General features: G+C 53.6%; 1 protein-coding gene across 1 annotated transcript in view; it reads left to right on the top strand.

The window, feature by feature from the left end:
- Prex1 (phosphatidylinositol-3,4,5-trisphosphate dependent Rac exchange factor 1) overlaps positions 1-15,034 on the top strand; it is a 153,022-nt gene that overhangs the window by 105,479 nt on the left and 32,509 nt on the right. Inside the window, exons 8-14 of the mRNA XM_036183655.1 lie at positions 327-445; positions 1,829-1,978; positions 3,838-3,985; positions 10,523-10,623; positions 11,675-11,778; positions 11,931-11,980; positions 14,173-14,248. Coding sequence (XP_036039548.1) covers positions 327-445; positions 1,829-1,978; positions 3,838-3,985; positions 10,523-10,623; positions 11,675-11,778; positions 11,931-11,980; positions 14,173-14,248 — 748 coding nt within the window. The remainder of the gene's footprint in view (positions 1-326; positions 446-1,828; positions 1,979-3,837; positions 3,986-10,522; positions 10,624-11,674; positions 11,779-11,930; positions 11,981-14,172; positions 14,249-15,034) is intronic.

Raw genomic sequence — 15,034 nt, 5'->3', positions numbered from 1 at the left:
TGATTGCCTCCCTCAAGTCCTTCTATCCTGGTTTCAGTTTGGGAGGTAACATCTGTTAGAAACCAGTGGGCCCTCCTGCTTTCCTGCCTGGTGTTGGTGGTCTCCCATGAGGTCCCCATTAGCAGAAGACTGATCTGTGAGGCCAACAAAACCATTAACCTGTTTTTCACATTAGAAACCATGATTAGTAGAGAAGAAACACCCTCAGTTGCCTGCCCACCAGCAGACACCATGTTCCTCACTCTAGCCTAGAGCTCCTCTCTGTCCCTGGGTGCCCTCTCTGTTGCTGTCCCTTGTAGGGGATGCTGACTCCCCTTGTCTTTCAGGGTCACTGGGAGCAAGAAATCTACCAAGAGGACCAAGTCTATCAATGGCTCCCTGTACATCTTCAGGGGTCGGATCAACACTGAAGTCATGGAAGTGGAGAATGTGGAGGATGGGACAGGTGGGCCCCGCCCCTCTCCGCTAACCCCCTCCTTGCCTGCCCTGGTGTTCTCTGTGTCACGTATAATTTTTCTTGTATTGTTGAATGTAACCTGAAGAAAATCACTAGGACCTAGTCAAGTAAAGCCTTGGAGATGAGAACTCAGAACAGTACAACCCAGCATGCCGCCACCACTGCCACCACCACCACCACCACCACCACCACCACCACCACCACCAAGTGACTTCTGTCTACATTAATTTTTTTTCATTTTATTTTTATTTTATGTGTATCAGTGTTTTGCCTGTCTGTATATCTGTATGTGCCATGTGTGTGCAGTGCTCATGGAGACCAGAGGAGGGGCATTGGATCATCTGGAACTGGAGTTACAGACAGTTGTGGTACCATGTGGGTGCTAAGAATTGAACCCCACTTCTCTGGAAGAGTAGCCAGTGCTCTTAACTGCTGAGCCATCTCTCCAGCCCCTCACTGTAGGCATTTTATAATGTAATCCTTGCATAAAATATTTTTACCATATTGGGTGTGGTGGTGGATACCATTAAAACCAGCACTTGAGAGGCAGAGGCAGGTGGATATCTGTGAATTTGAGACCAGTCTGGTTTACATAATGAGTTCCAAGCCAACTAGAGATATATAGTAAGACACTGTCTAAAAACAAAATATTACCTCCTTAGTTTGCATTGCCAGACATTTTACTTTAAATTTCTCTGTTTTTCAAACTCATGTATATTAAAGTGGCTTTAGATGCATGTAACTGTGTACATGCTTTTTCATGCATATAGTAAGGTGGTCATAGTACCCTGTCTGGGTTCTTCATGGCTCTTGTGTTCAGTGTGCTGACTCTGGGATGCATTCTTGCCTCACGTAGCTCTGGGTGGGGCTACTTCCTGTTTTTGGATGGCGTCTATTGCATGAATAATCCACGAGCAGGCAACCAAGCTTAGGGTAGTTTCGCCATACACTACTGGGACCAAGGATGCTACATCTCAGGAGATGTTCTGTGAACCTGTCTGGGGAAAGTTCTAAGGTAGTTTTGAGCCATGACATGCCTGCAGGCCCCTCCTTAGATTCAGGGTGTAGTAGGATCCCACCTTCCTAAGTACTGTTTTCACAGAGAGTTGCTCTCCTGAGCTCTAGGCAAGCATCTCTGCCTTCCGCTGCTATGTTTGTGCCCACGTGAGAGGTCACAACACCTGTACAGCCATGGTGTTGGAAGGGACTGTGCAGATCTTCTTTGCCCATGAGAGAGAAGGGGGGACACTTACTGGGAAGGACGGTTTAGCTCCCCAAACTTGGCCCTGGTGGTGGCCATCATTTTGTGGGCTCTTGGGAATTGCATAGCTATCTGTGTACTGACCCATGTTTGCCTCTTGTCCCTACCAGCCGATTACCACAGCAATGGCTACACTGTCACCAATGGCTGGAAGATCCACAACACGGCCAAGAACAAGTGGTTTGTGTGTATGGCCAAGACTGCAGAGGAGAAGCAGAAGTGGCTGGATGCCTTGATCCGAGAGCGGGAACAGCGAGAGAGTGGGTGCCTGGCGGGTCCTGGGCTGCTGAGGAGGGTGATGGGTTCTTCCTGGGCGAGGACTGTGCCTAGGGCAGGGATCTTGGTCCCTTGCTGAAGAGTTGGAGCTACACATGCAGGTGTTTTGATGGGTGGGGACCTCTGTGACTGTGTTGGGACCTGGTGGGGGCAGTCAGTTGCACCACATTCCCCGTGTGGTTTACTGGTCACCCAGAGCATCTGGAAACAGCTTGTTCTTTCCCCTGCAGCTAAGATGCCTGCCCAAGCTTTTGTCTGATGGTCCCTGAATGGGAATCTGGGGGAAGTCCTCAGGGTTCCCGTTAGGCATGGTGGAGAGCCCCTCAGGACAGTAACCAAGGTGGTTCACAGAAAGACAGCACAGGGTTTGAGGTGCCAGACCAGGGATAAGTGGGCTCTGAGCTGTGTCTCTGCCCTGAGCTACTGGAATCCACCAGGCTGGGAACTTGAGGGTCGGGCATGCTTGAGACAAATTACTCCAGTGACCTGAGCCACAGTGGGTTCACTCTCCTGCTGCACAGGATGTGACATTGCCACCCAAGGCCTTAGATGTGGCCATCCTTACGAATTCCACATGTGTTTCTAACTCCTACCACCTCCTCATTTGACCCAGCATCAAATTGGGCCTCAGTTTCTCCCATGCACATCCTGCTGACCCGAAATCCTTGCTGTTATATGCACCGTAGACACCTCACATTTGCCATGGTTCCATCACCCTCTGAGCCCATTCCACTTTGCTTCCCAGCCCTTTGTAGCAGTAGACGGACTCTGTACTCACCCAGTGAGGAATCACACCCTTGCTGCCACCCCTGAACCCCTCATTGCCACTCTCCATTCAGGAGGTCATCATGGTCCTTCAAGCCTGCCCTTTACATACACCTTCCAGACCACCTGCCTCTCTTCCCCACCTCACACCACCCAAGTCACTGTCCCCAGTACAGTGTCTTCACCTGTTTTCTAGAGAAAGTGGGGCCTTTAGGTAGTACTTCCCCATCTTAAATATCAAGCCAGAATGTATTAAAATGCCAGGGAGCCAGATAAGCTCCTGGTTTTGGCCTTTGCATGGGCAAAGGCTCAACATCTGAAACTGCTCAGGGCTGGGGTGGGGTCAGTACTGGGGCAGGGGCAGGGAGTTGGCCTGACTGGGTGGAGTTGATCTGTACTCTGTGGTTAGAATCAAGAGCTGTGGTTAGCACTGGGTATATGTCCTTAAGAGGTGTGTGTGGTCCAAGGGGGCCATGTCCTTGGAAGTGAATGTTGTCTAAAGTTCAACCTCAGGGCCGGGCACACAGAGATGGGCTCACACTGTGGTCTGCGGTCATAGCCCAGATCAGGATATGGAACCAAAAGTCTTGGGATAAAATCGTGCTACCACCTGTATTATTCTGGCAGCGTTAGTTCCCTGGGCCTCAGCTTTTCCTTTGTGAAATGGAGATAATTGTGGCTTTTTTAGTGAGGAGCATGTATCCGAGGCCGTGAAACACACTTACTTGCTGTTGCTTTTGTTATCTGGGTGGGATGGGGTTCCGAGGGAACGGGTAGAGTAAAGGATGGGGCCCAGTGTAGATGGTGGGGGGCGGGTCTGTGTGTGTGCAGTGTGGAGGGGTAGGATAAGGCTTTGGAGCTTGGCTCTGAATTAAGGTACCACCAGTTATCGTGGGACTTAACCTGGGTCCCTTCCCAGTCCTTCTGAGCTGTCTGGTAGGTGTGTGTGTGTATGTGTGTGACATTGACCAGGGGTCAGGAAGTGCTCTATGGCTATGCTAGAGTGAAGGTAGCAGGCGTGAATGCCAGAACCCCAGACTGCCTCCTGTACCCCCATGGCAATCGTGTCCCCATGCAGGCCTGAAGCTGGGCATGGAGCGGGACGCGTATGTCATGATTGCGGAGAAGGGGGAGAAGCTGTACCACATGATGATGAGCAAGAAGGTGAACTTGATCAAAGACCGCCGACGGAAGCTGAGCACCGTGCCCAAGTGCTTCCTTGGCAAGTGAGTGGCTTCTGCATCCTATCCCAGCTGGCCACCTTCCCTTCTCACCCTGCATCTGCTTTGCCCTGCCCTGCCCCACAAGCCCTCTTCTTGCCTGGGATCTCCCTGCACAGCCACCTAATGCCCCTCAGGCCTGTGGAACAGGCTCAGATGAGGGTCAAGGCTGGCAGGGTTCTTCTGCAGGTGTCTGCTGTGTTTACTCATGACCCACTGTGTAGTCTGCTTCTTGTAATGAAGTACGTGATGGAAGCTGGGATCTTCCCGACTCCTCAGGCTGGCTGCACTCTGCCCATCTCTGTCTGTTCTGTATGTCCAAGGCAGAGGAGGCTGGGGCTGTGATTAGAAGATGAGAGAGATAAGTTAGGGAGGGTCTGAGGCAGGCTGGAGCCTGGTGGCTCGCACAGTAAAGAGGAGACTGGAAATAGTGTCGATTGTCCTGGTAGGAAAAGCCTAGATTGGAGACCAAGGTTTGGCCAGGTTTTAGATGGGCTTGGAGCCAGGAGATCTGCTTTGTGGGCCACTGTGTGCACAGAGGGGTCTGGGCCAGCAGTGCTGGGGAAGGGACAAACAAAGACCTCTGTGGACAGTGCTCAGAAAGATGGGTGCCATGGGTAGGGGGTAGTTCCTGTAAGCCAGGATGACATGGGTGGAGACAGTGGAGGGAAGGGACCCGACTGTCAGGAGTCTGGTTCTAGATGTATGAAAACACAGAGCCCTGCTCGGTGTCCATTGGGGCCTGTGGAGGTAGGAGATAGCCCCGGGTCGGCCCTGAGTCCTGGTGTTAAACAGGCCAGGCCTGGTTTTGAGAGAACCAGGAGTTTTGGATTGTTCCATCCATTGTCCTTGGAGGTCAGCAGTCTAGGCTCTGCCTCTCTCAGGCTCTGTGGAAAGGAGAGGGCTGGGCCCAGGAGTCTTGTGGGAGCTAGCTTGAAAGGTTAGGGAGGCCCCTGGTTGTTTCCATTTCTAATCCCTGATTCCACTGCAAAGGAGCCTTTTCTCTAGCAGCCAGCCCCCCCCCCCCACCCCAAGGGGGTCCCAGAGAGCCTTCTTGCCAGCCCAGCCGGATGGGATAACCTGTCTGTGATTACGGCTTCTGAGACCTGGCTCCTCAGGAAGGATTAGAGGAGATTTCTCTTGTTGCCCATTTGAACCCCGGCCAGCATCACAGCTCAGGTGACCACGGGGCCTGGAGGACCTGACTCCCCCTTAAGAGAACATGCTTCTTCAGGCTTGCCTTCCCTCTGCGCCTACCTGGGCCTCCAACACTCCTTCCCCACCCAATGTGCAGCTCCTGAAATCTCCAGAAGCCCCCGTCCCCTCTGTAAGATGAATAGGTGGCTGGGACACAGATCTCCCCAGCCTTTAATCAGATCTGTGGCATTCACATTTGGGCATGGCCTTTAATCTCACCATGAGGCAGGTCACTGCCGTTGTCTCCATTTTAAAGGTGAAGAAACTGAGGCATAGAGAGGGGAAACGTTTGTGCAAAGTCACACTGCCATTTGTGGAGATGGGATTTGTACTCGGGACGGGGTGACTCCTGAGCTGGTGTTCTCTCTCCCAGCCTCCATGTTTGGTTCATTTTAATCTCTCTCCAGCATTTGTTACTTTCTCTCCATCATTGCTTTCTCCATATCTGTCTGCTAGTGGACAGGGACTCCCTGGTTGTGGTGTGTCTGGTTTATCATCATGACCTTTTAGGTCTGAGCTTTGAGTCAGACTGGGGCCGTGTCTTCCTCCCCGATGACTTTGGGCATGGGGTTAATGTCTCTCAGTCTCAATCAATGATAATTAAGGAAGAAGAAAGGCTGGAGGACCTAGTGGGAATGTAGCAGCCCTGGCATGGTGCTGGCCAGAACACTGAGAACACATGTGGACCATGTGTGCATCATGTTACAAGGACAGGTGTGAAGAAGCGGCCATTTGTGCCCTACTCAGAAACTAATAGACTTCACATTTCAGTGATAAAAATCTGTGTACTGGGGGTTGGGGATGTAGCTCAGTGGTAGAGCACTTGCCTAGTTCAGTCCTCATCTCCAAAAAAAAAAAAATCTGTGTACTACGGGAAGCACACTGTGTGTGTGTGTGTGTGTGTGTGTGTGTGTGTGTGTACACCTGCCTTCCAGCATCCTCAGATTAGCTGGAGAGACAAAAATTGTTCCCTCCCTCCATCCCTTTCTGGTTGCCAGCAAGCAGCAGGGAACGGACAAACATCTGCCCACAGGGAAACGACCGTCCCTACAGTAGCAGGTCAGTAGACAAATGGACAGATTAAAGAAGGAAGCCACCGGGCCCGTGAACATTGCAAGGCACTTGTGGAGTGATGCAAATGGAGAATGGTGGAGTTGATTTAGTGGTGGGTAAGGTGGGCCTCTTCTGGGAGACTACGTTTTAACCAAGATCTGAGTGATGAGCAGGAGTCAGCCGCAAGCCCTGAGGAACAGCAGGCCTGGCTAGGGCATGGCAGATGCAGGAGTCTGGTGGCCTGTGTGAGCTGTGGTGCTGGGGTGGCAGGAGTCCTGGGTTGGCAAGGGATGGCATGAGGCCCAGGAGTTAGCAGAGCCGCATCTGGTGGCACTGGGTCAGGGGTCAGATTTTAGTTGAGGTGCTCAGGGAGGCTCAGTAGCTGAGAGAAATGAGTTGTGGAGCTCAGGACCTCAGTTCTGACAGTCAGATGATTCGGGAAGGTTTCTTGGAAGGCGAAAGCGTTTGCTGGTACCCTCGGCAGTAGTTAGATGCCGTGTTAGTGACATCTACACATTGGGAGTTTTGAGGCGGGAGGCTTTGCTGGAGCAGCCCAGTGTGCACAGCTGCATGCAACAGAGACCAGACTGGGTACTGTGGCACACACCTGTGACCCTGGCCCTTGTGAGGCTGAGGTTCGAGCAGTGAGCAAGGCAGGCCTGGGTGCCATAGCAAGATCTGTCTCAGAAACTAACCAACCAGCCACAGAAGACTTGTCAGGGACTAGGGGATGGCTCAGTGGTAAAATACTTGCCGTGCCAGCATGAGGACCTGAGCTCAGAGACGCAGCACCCACATGAAAATCTGGGATCTCAGTGCTGGGGAGACGGGTGGAGACAGGTGGAATCCATGGGGCTTGCTGACAAGCCAGTGTAGCAGCAATGGAGACCCTGTCTCAAAAAACCAAGTAGAGAGTGATTGAGGAAGATGCCCCAACATTGACCTTTGACCTCCACACACGGGCGCGTGCACACACAGGGCTTGAACAGGCATCACCATGGACATGGGCAGGGACTTTGTGCATGGGGCTCACAGGTGTGCATATCAACCCCAGGCTCCAGGCACTGGAGATCTTGGCCCATGCAGGAGACAGGCAAAAAGATGTTTGGTTTTGGGGAGTATGTGGCACATGGGGCCTCTGGTCAGGTGCTCTCAAAAGAATGGCAGAAGTGTGCCCAGGTGTCCTCTGTGCCCAGCCTCGGCCTTGACCTGCCCCGGCCGAACAGCATCTGCTGGGCAGGAAGGAGGGGGATGGAAGCAGCCTCACTGTCTGTGGCCTCCACCCTCAATCTCAGTCCCTACACTGGTGGGGACCCACCTTGTCTCAGTGCCTCCCACTGCTGAGGGAATGTCTCTCGGGAAGCCTGGGCCTGTTGCCCTTCATAACTCACCCCAGAGCTACTGTCAGATCCAGCTCCCTACCCCTACCTGACACTCAGAGCTGGTGGGCACTCTGCCGACCAGTTCGGCACACCCTCCACCCCTGGGACCCTGCTGGCCCAGCACAAGTGGAAGCCTGGGCACGGGGGTTTGGAAAATACCGGGCTAGACAACAGCATTTAACACCTGGGAGCTTCACAGGACATACTGAGTTTCCCCCTTTCTTGGAGAGTTGGACCCACAGGGTTGTGGGGGCCCTTTGAGCAATAGCTTCAGCTTTGACTGGCTTGGCACAGTTCCCACCTGGCCAGCATCCCATCCTCCCTCCCCTCGTTCAGAGTTCGAGGTTCCTGCGGAAGAAGAGATTACCTTTATCTCCTTACCCCCCTGGGTCCCAGCTTAAAGTTTCATAGGATTAAAAAGTCCACCCACTAATTCCAGATGTCCCTAAGCAAAGCAGTTGTCAGCTGCATCCTGTTGAGCTGCGTCCAGCTGCATCTTGTTCCCAGATAGGGAAAGCTTCGCTTCAGTGTTGCCCAGTAAACTAAGATCCAGCTTGGTTTCCTAAAGGATAGCCCCAGTCACTGATCACTGGCTCTCCTCTGTCCTCTATCTGTCTTCTGCCCCACACAGCCACTTTGGGATACTTCCTGTCCCCACTCTGGCTCCAGGGCTGTTGATCCCTGTTAGAGGTGGCCCTGGGTAGGACAGCTGGTGAGCAGCCTTGCCCTGAGTCTCCAGCCTCCAGCCTCTGAGAGTGGGCACGCCAACATCTGTCTGCCTTCTGGAGCTGCTGCTGGCAGTTCTTGCCTTACCCCAAGAGCAGAATCACTGGCAGGGGTGGGGTCAGGGGTGGGAGGTGTCATGTAGGGGAACACAGAACTTGCAAAGTTCCCACCTAGGGTGCCAGAATTGTACCTGTTTCTTCCTACCTCCCTGGGTGTCCTGTGGGCTTCCTGAAGGCTTCACAATGTTACCTCCATAAGGGCAGGTCCTTCCTCTGCCAGCACTGAAAGCTAAAAATAGCGCCCCCTGCTGTAACCGGAGGTGGGACAGCTGGTTTCCATAAAGAGGGGGCTGGGCAGTGCTGCCCACACTCACGGGCACTGCCTGCTCCAGGCTCACCCTCTTCCGCCGACTCCAGTGGGCTGAAATCTGTGCCGAGCCCAAGAAGCTCCTGAGCTGTTACCTGAACCCAGAAAAGCTACCTGTCTCACCTGTGCCCCCAACCTTCCTGTCGACCCTGGAACATTCCTTCTTGCTCATTCCTCATTTATTGAGTAGAGGACTCTTAAGTTCCAGAGTATATCCAGGAAAGAGCCATGAACAAGATCAGCCAGGGGTTGCATTCTGGTGTCTGTGTGGGCAGGGAGGGGGGGGGGCTGGTAAACACACGCATAAATTTGTAAAGTCATTGCTGTAGAGTGCTTGGTATAGAAGTGGGAGCATTCAGGATGGACGGGCTGCTGGGCAGGGCCTGCGGGTGGTGTGGAAAGAAAAGCCGGGGAAGGGCATTTCTGGGTAGATGAACAGCAGTTGCAAAGGCCCTGAGGCATGCTGGGGTCTAGAATTTTTTTTTTTTTTTAAAGAAGGGAACAGGGGTGAGTGGGCACAGAGGATAGGGATCCAGGAGAAAGCTGGTCTAGGGATGATGTTCTGGGTGTGGAGTTGGGCGTGGCTGATGGAGGCACACATATCTGGGCAGGTGTGTGGGACAGTTGAGGCAGAGTTGAATTTCCTTCTGAGTAAGGGGGAAGCTACGGGGCCATTGTGAGGTCAGAGAGCATGTGATTTGAGACACATGTCCAGAGCTTTCTGGGCTTGGCATTGCCTCCTGCTTATTTTGTGTGTTTCATCTACATACTACATGCATACATACATGCACATCTAGTATCCACTCACCTCCCATCTAGCCACACCCTCCTCCAGCTATCCAGGTGTACTTCTACCACCCACCCAGCATTTCCTGTCTCTCCCCCCCCCCATATCTACTCATCCATCCAGCATCGATCTCTGATGGTTCATCCATCTGTCCATACTTGTCATTTGCCTACACACCACATGGTCTGGTGTATATCCACTGGCTTATTCCTCCATCCACAAATCCACAGTGGGGTTGTCTGCCTGCCCACTCATGTACTTTCTTCCACCCATTCACTATCCGTCCTCTATCCGTTCATCACTCATTCACCTACCTACTCATCCATCCACCCGTACCCATCCATTCATGCCCTTATTCATCATCTATTCGTCCATCCATCCATAATCTACCCACCTTCCACTTACCTGTCATCTCTTCATCCACCTGTCCATAATCAACACACTACCCATTCATCTGTCATCCTTTCATCCATCCATCCACCCACCCACCCACCTATCCATTCACCAATTCATAAGCTGACTGATCTATCCTTCCATACATCCATACATCTGTTCATCTACTCACCTACCCACCTAAACATCTATCCATCATTTATTCATCGACCAGCCATCAACTATCCATTTATCCTTTGACCCTTCTATCTATACATCTTCCTACCCACTAGCCCATCATTCACCCATCCACCTACCCATTATATCTATCAACCATTCATTCATACATCTATTCCTCTATCATTCCTCCATCTACCAAGCATCCACCATCCATCTAACCATGCACCTATCCACTCATCCATTCATCCACCCACCCCCCCTCTCCATTCCAGGGTGGATGAAGCAGACCTGTGTGTGACTGGTCTTAGTCACCTGAAAAGGCACAAGCCTTCCCACTGTCTCTTGGGCCCTGGCTCCTGGTTTTGTGTACCCACTGATCTTGAGGATCTGCCTGCCAATCTCGGGGTGGATAGGGCCAGGCCAGCTTGGTTCTGGTTCCAGGGCTGGGGACCATCTCATCACATCTTCTGTTCCTGGCAGCGAGTTTGTTACGTGGCTCCTGGAGATTGGTGAGATCAGCAAGACAGAAGAAGGGATCAACTTGGGCCAGGCCCTGTTGGAGAATGGCATCATTCACCATGGTGAGTAGAGGGGGTGTGGCACGCGGGCTGCATGCCCCCAGAAGTCTGCTCCTGTGCTTCCAAGCTGCTGACCCAGGACCGTGGCTACCTCACGACACTTCTCAGGGTGGCGGAATGCATATTCACTTGGGTACCAGCCAGGGAGGATGCCTCAGAAAACAGCTGGCCAGGGAGTAGAACTTTCCATTTGCCCCAGAAAGAGCAAGCCCTCTCTTTAGGTTTTAGTTATTTTGTAGGTGTCTGTAGCATGTCCTTTGCAGCAGACACTGCTTGCACACCCGTGAGTGGGGCAGGTGACGAGTCCCGTCCTCACAGAGCTGACCTTGTGCTTTAGGGGGAGACGAAGAAGGTAGTGGAGAGTGTCAGTGAGGCGTGATTGGTGCTGGGAGAGCACAGGGTGGCGGTCAGTGTGGTAGGGAGTCAGTTCAGAACAGGAGCTTAGGGGGGCCTCCTCTGGAAGTGAGGGAGGCAGGGAGGCTTTATAGCTCTAGGCAGGGGGACGACCAAGGCCAAGTACTCAGGGGGATGCTGAGTGATCTACAGGGAACATAGGGAAGGCTGCCTCCTGCGTGGACAGGGCCATGTTAGGACGTGAGAGAGACTGCACTGTGAAGTCTGAAAGCTCATGGGGGTCACTATAGAAGTGACTCGGGCCGTGGTTGATGTCGTGGAGGAAGGTCCTACCACATTAAGCCCTGGCCCAGCTCTGTGGGCCACTGAGTCAGCCAGAGCCACTGAGTGTCCAGTGGGGAAGAGTCTCCGTTCTTAGAGTTTCGGCCTTTTGGCTGCACACAGAATCTGCTTCTGGGTCTGAGTCCCCAGCAGAATCGGAAGGTAGCTGTCAAGATCCCAGCAGTGTGGTCTCTACCCTGGAGTGCAGGGTTCCCATTCAAAGGGCAGGCCCAATCAGAGGTCCCCACAGGTGTCAGCCGGGTTGCCGGTCTCTGCCGGGCCTGCCCAGGCCATGTGTCAAATGTCCCTCGATGTACTGGGGGACCAGGGGAGGAGGCAGAGGATCTTCCCAGCCTCACCAGTCCTCGGGTCCTTCCAGTCTCCGACAAGCACCAGTTCAAGAATGAGCAGGTGATGTATCGCTTCCGCTATGATGATGGCACCTACAAGGCCCGCAGCGAGCTGGAGGACATCATGTCCAAGGTAGGACATCTTCCTTCAACCTGTGGCCCCGATCCAGCTGGAGGTCCCTACAGAACAGGCCTGTGTCCCTGCTGCCTGCCGCTTGCCCACCCTCCTCCTCCTCCCAGCAGTCCAGAGGATGTGGCTGATTCAGACCTTGCTCTTGCTCACAGGGCGTGAGACTCTACTGCCGTCTGCACAGCCTCTATGCCCCCGTGATCAAGTAAGTCCCCATGGCATCCCTCCTGACGGTAGCCGCGTGACTCCACCAGTACCCTGACCTCTCTGAGCCTTAGTCTCCTCCCTCAGACAGGGTTAATCACTGACCTCCTCTGTCAGGCCTTCAGGATGGAGTGAGTGAGTTTGTGGGAAGTACTGTACAATAGTTAGTGTCAGGATAGCCAGGCCGACATTGGAGCTACCTTCTGGTTCCCAGCTGTGTGACCTTGGACAGTCACTCAACCGTTCTGTGCCTCACCATTTCCCTCTGAGGCAGGACATAAAGTGAGAGGCACCTCAGGGCCTTTGCGTTTGCTGCTGCTGTGGGATGCTCTCCTGCATATCCTTACTCTCACTTCCCCCAGAGCCTCCCTGTCAGCTTCCCTGGCTGCCTTTACATTTTGTTTTTCCTGGGACGGGACCCGAGGCTGGGACAGAAGTGTGGGGCAAGTGTTCCACCACTGAGTTCCATCTCGAGCCTGCCCTGGCCCCTCCCCAGTGTCCCACCTAGGAGCTCTCCACACTTCCTGTCAGAGCCGTGCTTTCTGGTGCTCTGTGTCTGTGTTGTCACCCCGGGAACCACCTGTCCCCACAAAGTTTTCAGTGCTCTGGCTGTGGAGTCTTGGTGTCTTGATTTTTCTCTCTCCTTCTCCCTCCTTCCCTCTCTCTCCCTCCCTCTCCCTCCCTCCCTCCATTCCCCTCCCCCTCTCTTCAAAACAGTGTCCCTCTGTGTAGCCCTGGCTGTCCTGGAACCCGCTTTTGTAGACCAGGCTGGCCTCAAATTCATAAAAATTCACCGTCTGCCTCCCAAGTGCTGGGATTAAAGATGTGCGCCACCACCGCCTGGCAGAATTTTTTTTTTTTTTTTAACTTTTATTTTGATTTTATTGGTTCTTGAGTCTGAATTCAAATGGCTATATGTCAGGGCATTGGCCTTGAGTGGAGCAGCCCTGCACCAGTGTTTGCTGAGTGAATGTTTCTGTTCTAGTCAGTGGGCCTAGCAGCAGCTTAAAGTGAAAGGGTTAAAGTCGTGGAAAGGATGCTCCTAGGCTCCTGGCAGCCAAACTGAGTGGGTCAGTCTGTTGTGAAGTTTGTGGTTGTGACTGGAGAGACAAGGACAGGATGACATGACTGTTGTCTGAGGGACCTCATCCAGCCTGTTGGTGGTCTGTGAGGTCAGGCCCTGGGAACGCTTCACCACAGCCCCGCCTCCTCACTTACCCCCGTTTGCTGCTCTGTGCCAGTCCTAGGAGGTAGGGGCAGAGGGGGTATCCTCCTCCTGGGCCCTGTGGCCTCTGCCTGTGCCCGGTGGCTTTCTGGGCCCCTTGACCTCTGCCTGTGCCCGGTGGCTTTCTGGGCCCCTTGGCCTCTGCCTGTGCCTGGTGGCCTCCTGGGCCTCTGTGACCTCTGCCTGTTTGTTCCCTACTGGTTTTCCCTGGGCTGTCCAGCCTTCTGGCCTGACTTCCTTTTTCTTTTTTAGATAGTGGTGGGGATTTACTTAGAGTCCTTGTTTAGACTCACAGCTGACCATGCCTAATCCTCAACATACTTCAGCATTCAACCAGGGCTATAGAACTTCCGTATTGTCGGCTTGAGGCTGAGATTGTTGCAGTTTGGCTGTTCAGGTCCCACGACCCCAAAGGCTAGCAAGGTGGGGTGCACACTTCACCGGGACACCTCTGCAGTACACTCCGGGCTTGGGCTCTGCTCTGCGCTTAGAGCCCCCCTGCAGCTTAGCCACGCGTCTTTGAACGCTTGTGTGTTGGCACCAAAACAAGGCAGAGGAACAAAGGGCCTTGCTCACCCCTCCTTAGAGGTTCCTCAGCCACGGATGGACCTTTGCTGTGGAAGCATCCGGCCCAGGATGCTCATGGTCCCCAGTGTGGCAGTCCACCCCAGGATGAACCTCTGCATGCAGGCAAGGCTGCCTCAAGAGGCATGGCTGCACAAAGAGGTCCCTTGGGCCAGAGAGTGTCTGTAGCCCACGGCCTCCTCTGCAGCTTCTGGTGGGGCAGCTGGCCTCTTCCCCATGTCTGTTGAGGATTGTCTAACTGGAACAGGCTCCAGAAACCAACATGCTATCCCTGACCCCCTATACTGCCACTCATGTCCAACACGCCCCACCCCCATGCTGCCATTCAGTATCCATCACGCCCCTCCCCCAGTGCTGCCACTGATCGTCCACCTTTTCACCAGGGACCGTGACTACCACCTGAAGACCTACAAGTCTGTGGTCCCTGGGAGCAAGTTGGTGGACTGGCTATTGGCACAGGTGAGCATGAGTGGCCGCAGACTCTGTGTGGCTTGGGCTTAGCCATGTCGCTGGGGACCACAGCATAGCTGGGGACAGACCCAGCTCCCTTCTGCTCTCTGTGTCTACAGTGGGACCACACAGGGGGCCTCACAGAAAGGGAACCTGTAGTCACTGTCCATGGGCAGGGGCTTCCTTTCATGTAGTGTGGCATCCTTAGATGTTCCTGGTGCTCAGGATGCTGTTTACGCCCAGCTTGCTACCTTTCTGCTGGTCGACTCCGTAATCTGACTGGTTGCTTCATAGTCACCCAGTGGCAGCCACAGCTCCTTCTGAAGTTCCTATTCCTGATCCCTATAACTGGCCTCACAGCCGCTGGAAAAGCAGTCAGGTCCCTTTGGCTGGGAGTACCCTCCTCCACCCTTGACAAGGAGGGCCAGGCCGGGCTGCCTGTGTGTCTGGCAGCCTTTCCCCTCTGGGTTGTCACAGTTGTACGCAGGGCTGGCTGCCTGTGTGTCTGGAAGCCTTTGAGCCTGGTCCCTAGCTGTTGAGGTGCTCCTGAGCACAGCCCTTGATTCAGTCAGCAGCTGTGACTGAGCCTGCCTGCCTTACCCCCACCCCGACATTCTAGCCTCTCTCTACCTGGTTAGCAGTGAGATTTTTGAGTCTGTTGTGGTGGAATAAACCTGTTCTCCAAGCATTTGGGAGGCTGAAGCCAGGGGTGGGTGGGTGTGTGGGGTGATTCCAAATTCAAAGCTTGCTTGAGCTGCAGGCAGCAGGAGTCAGGTCCCTGCTCCCCATCCTTGG

This window comes from Onychomys torridus, chromosome 4, assembly GCF_903995425.1.
Source record: "Onychomys torridus chromosome 4, mOncTor1.1, whole genome shotgun sequence".
Taxonomy (NCBI): domain Eukaryota; kingdom Metazoa; phylum Chordata; class Mammalia; order Rodentia; family Cricetidae; genus Onychomys; species Onychomys torridus.
Note: the sequence above shows the minus strand (reverse complement) of the source record. Positions and strands in the feature narration are given on the sequence as shown.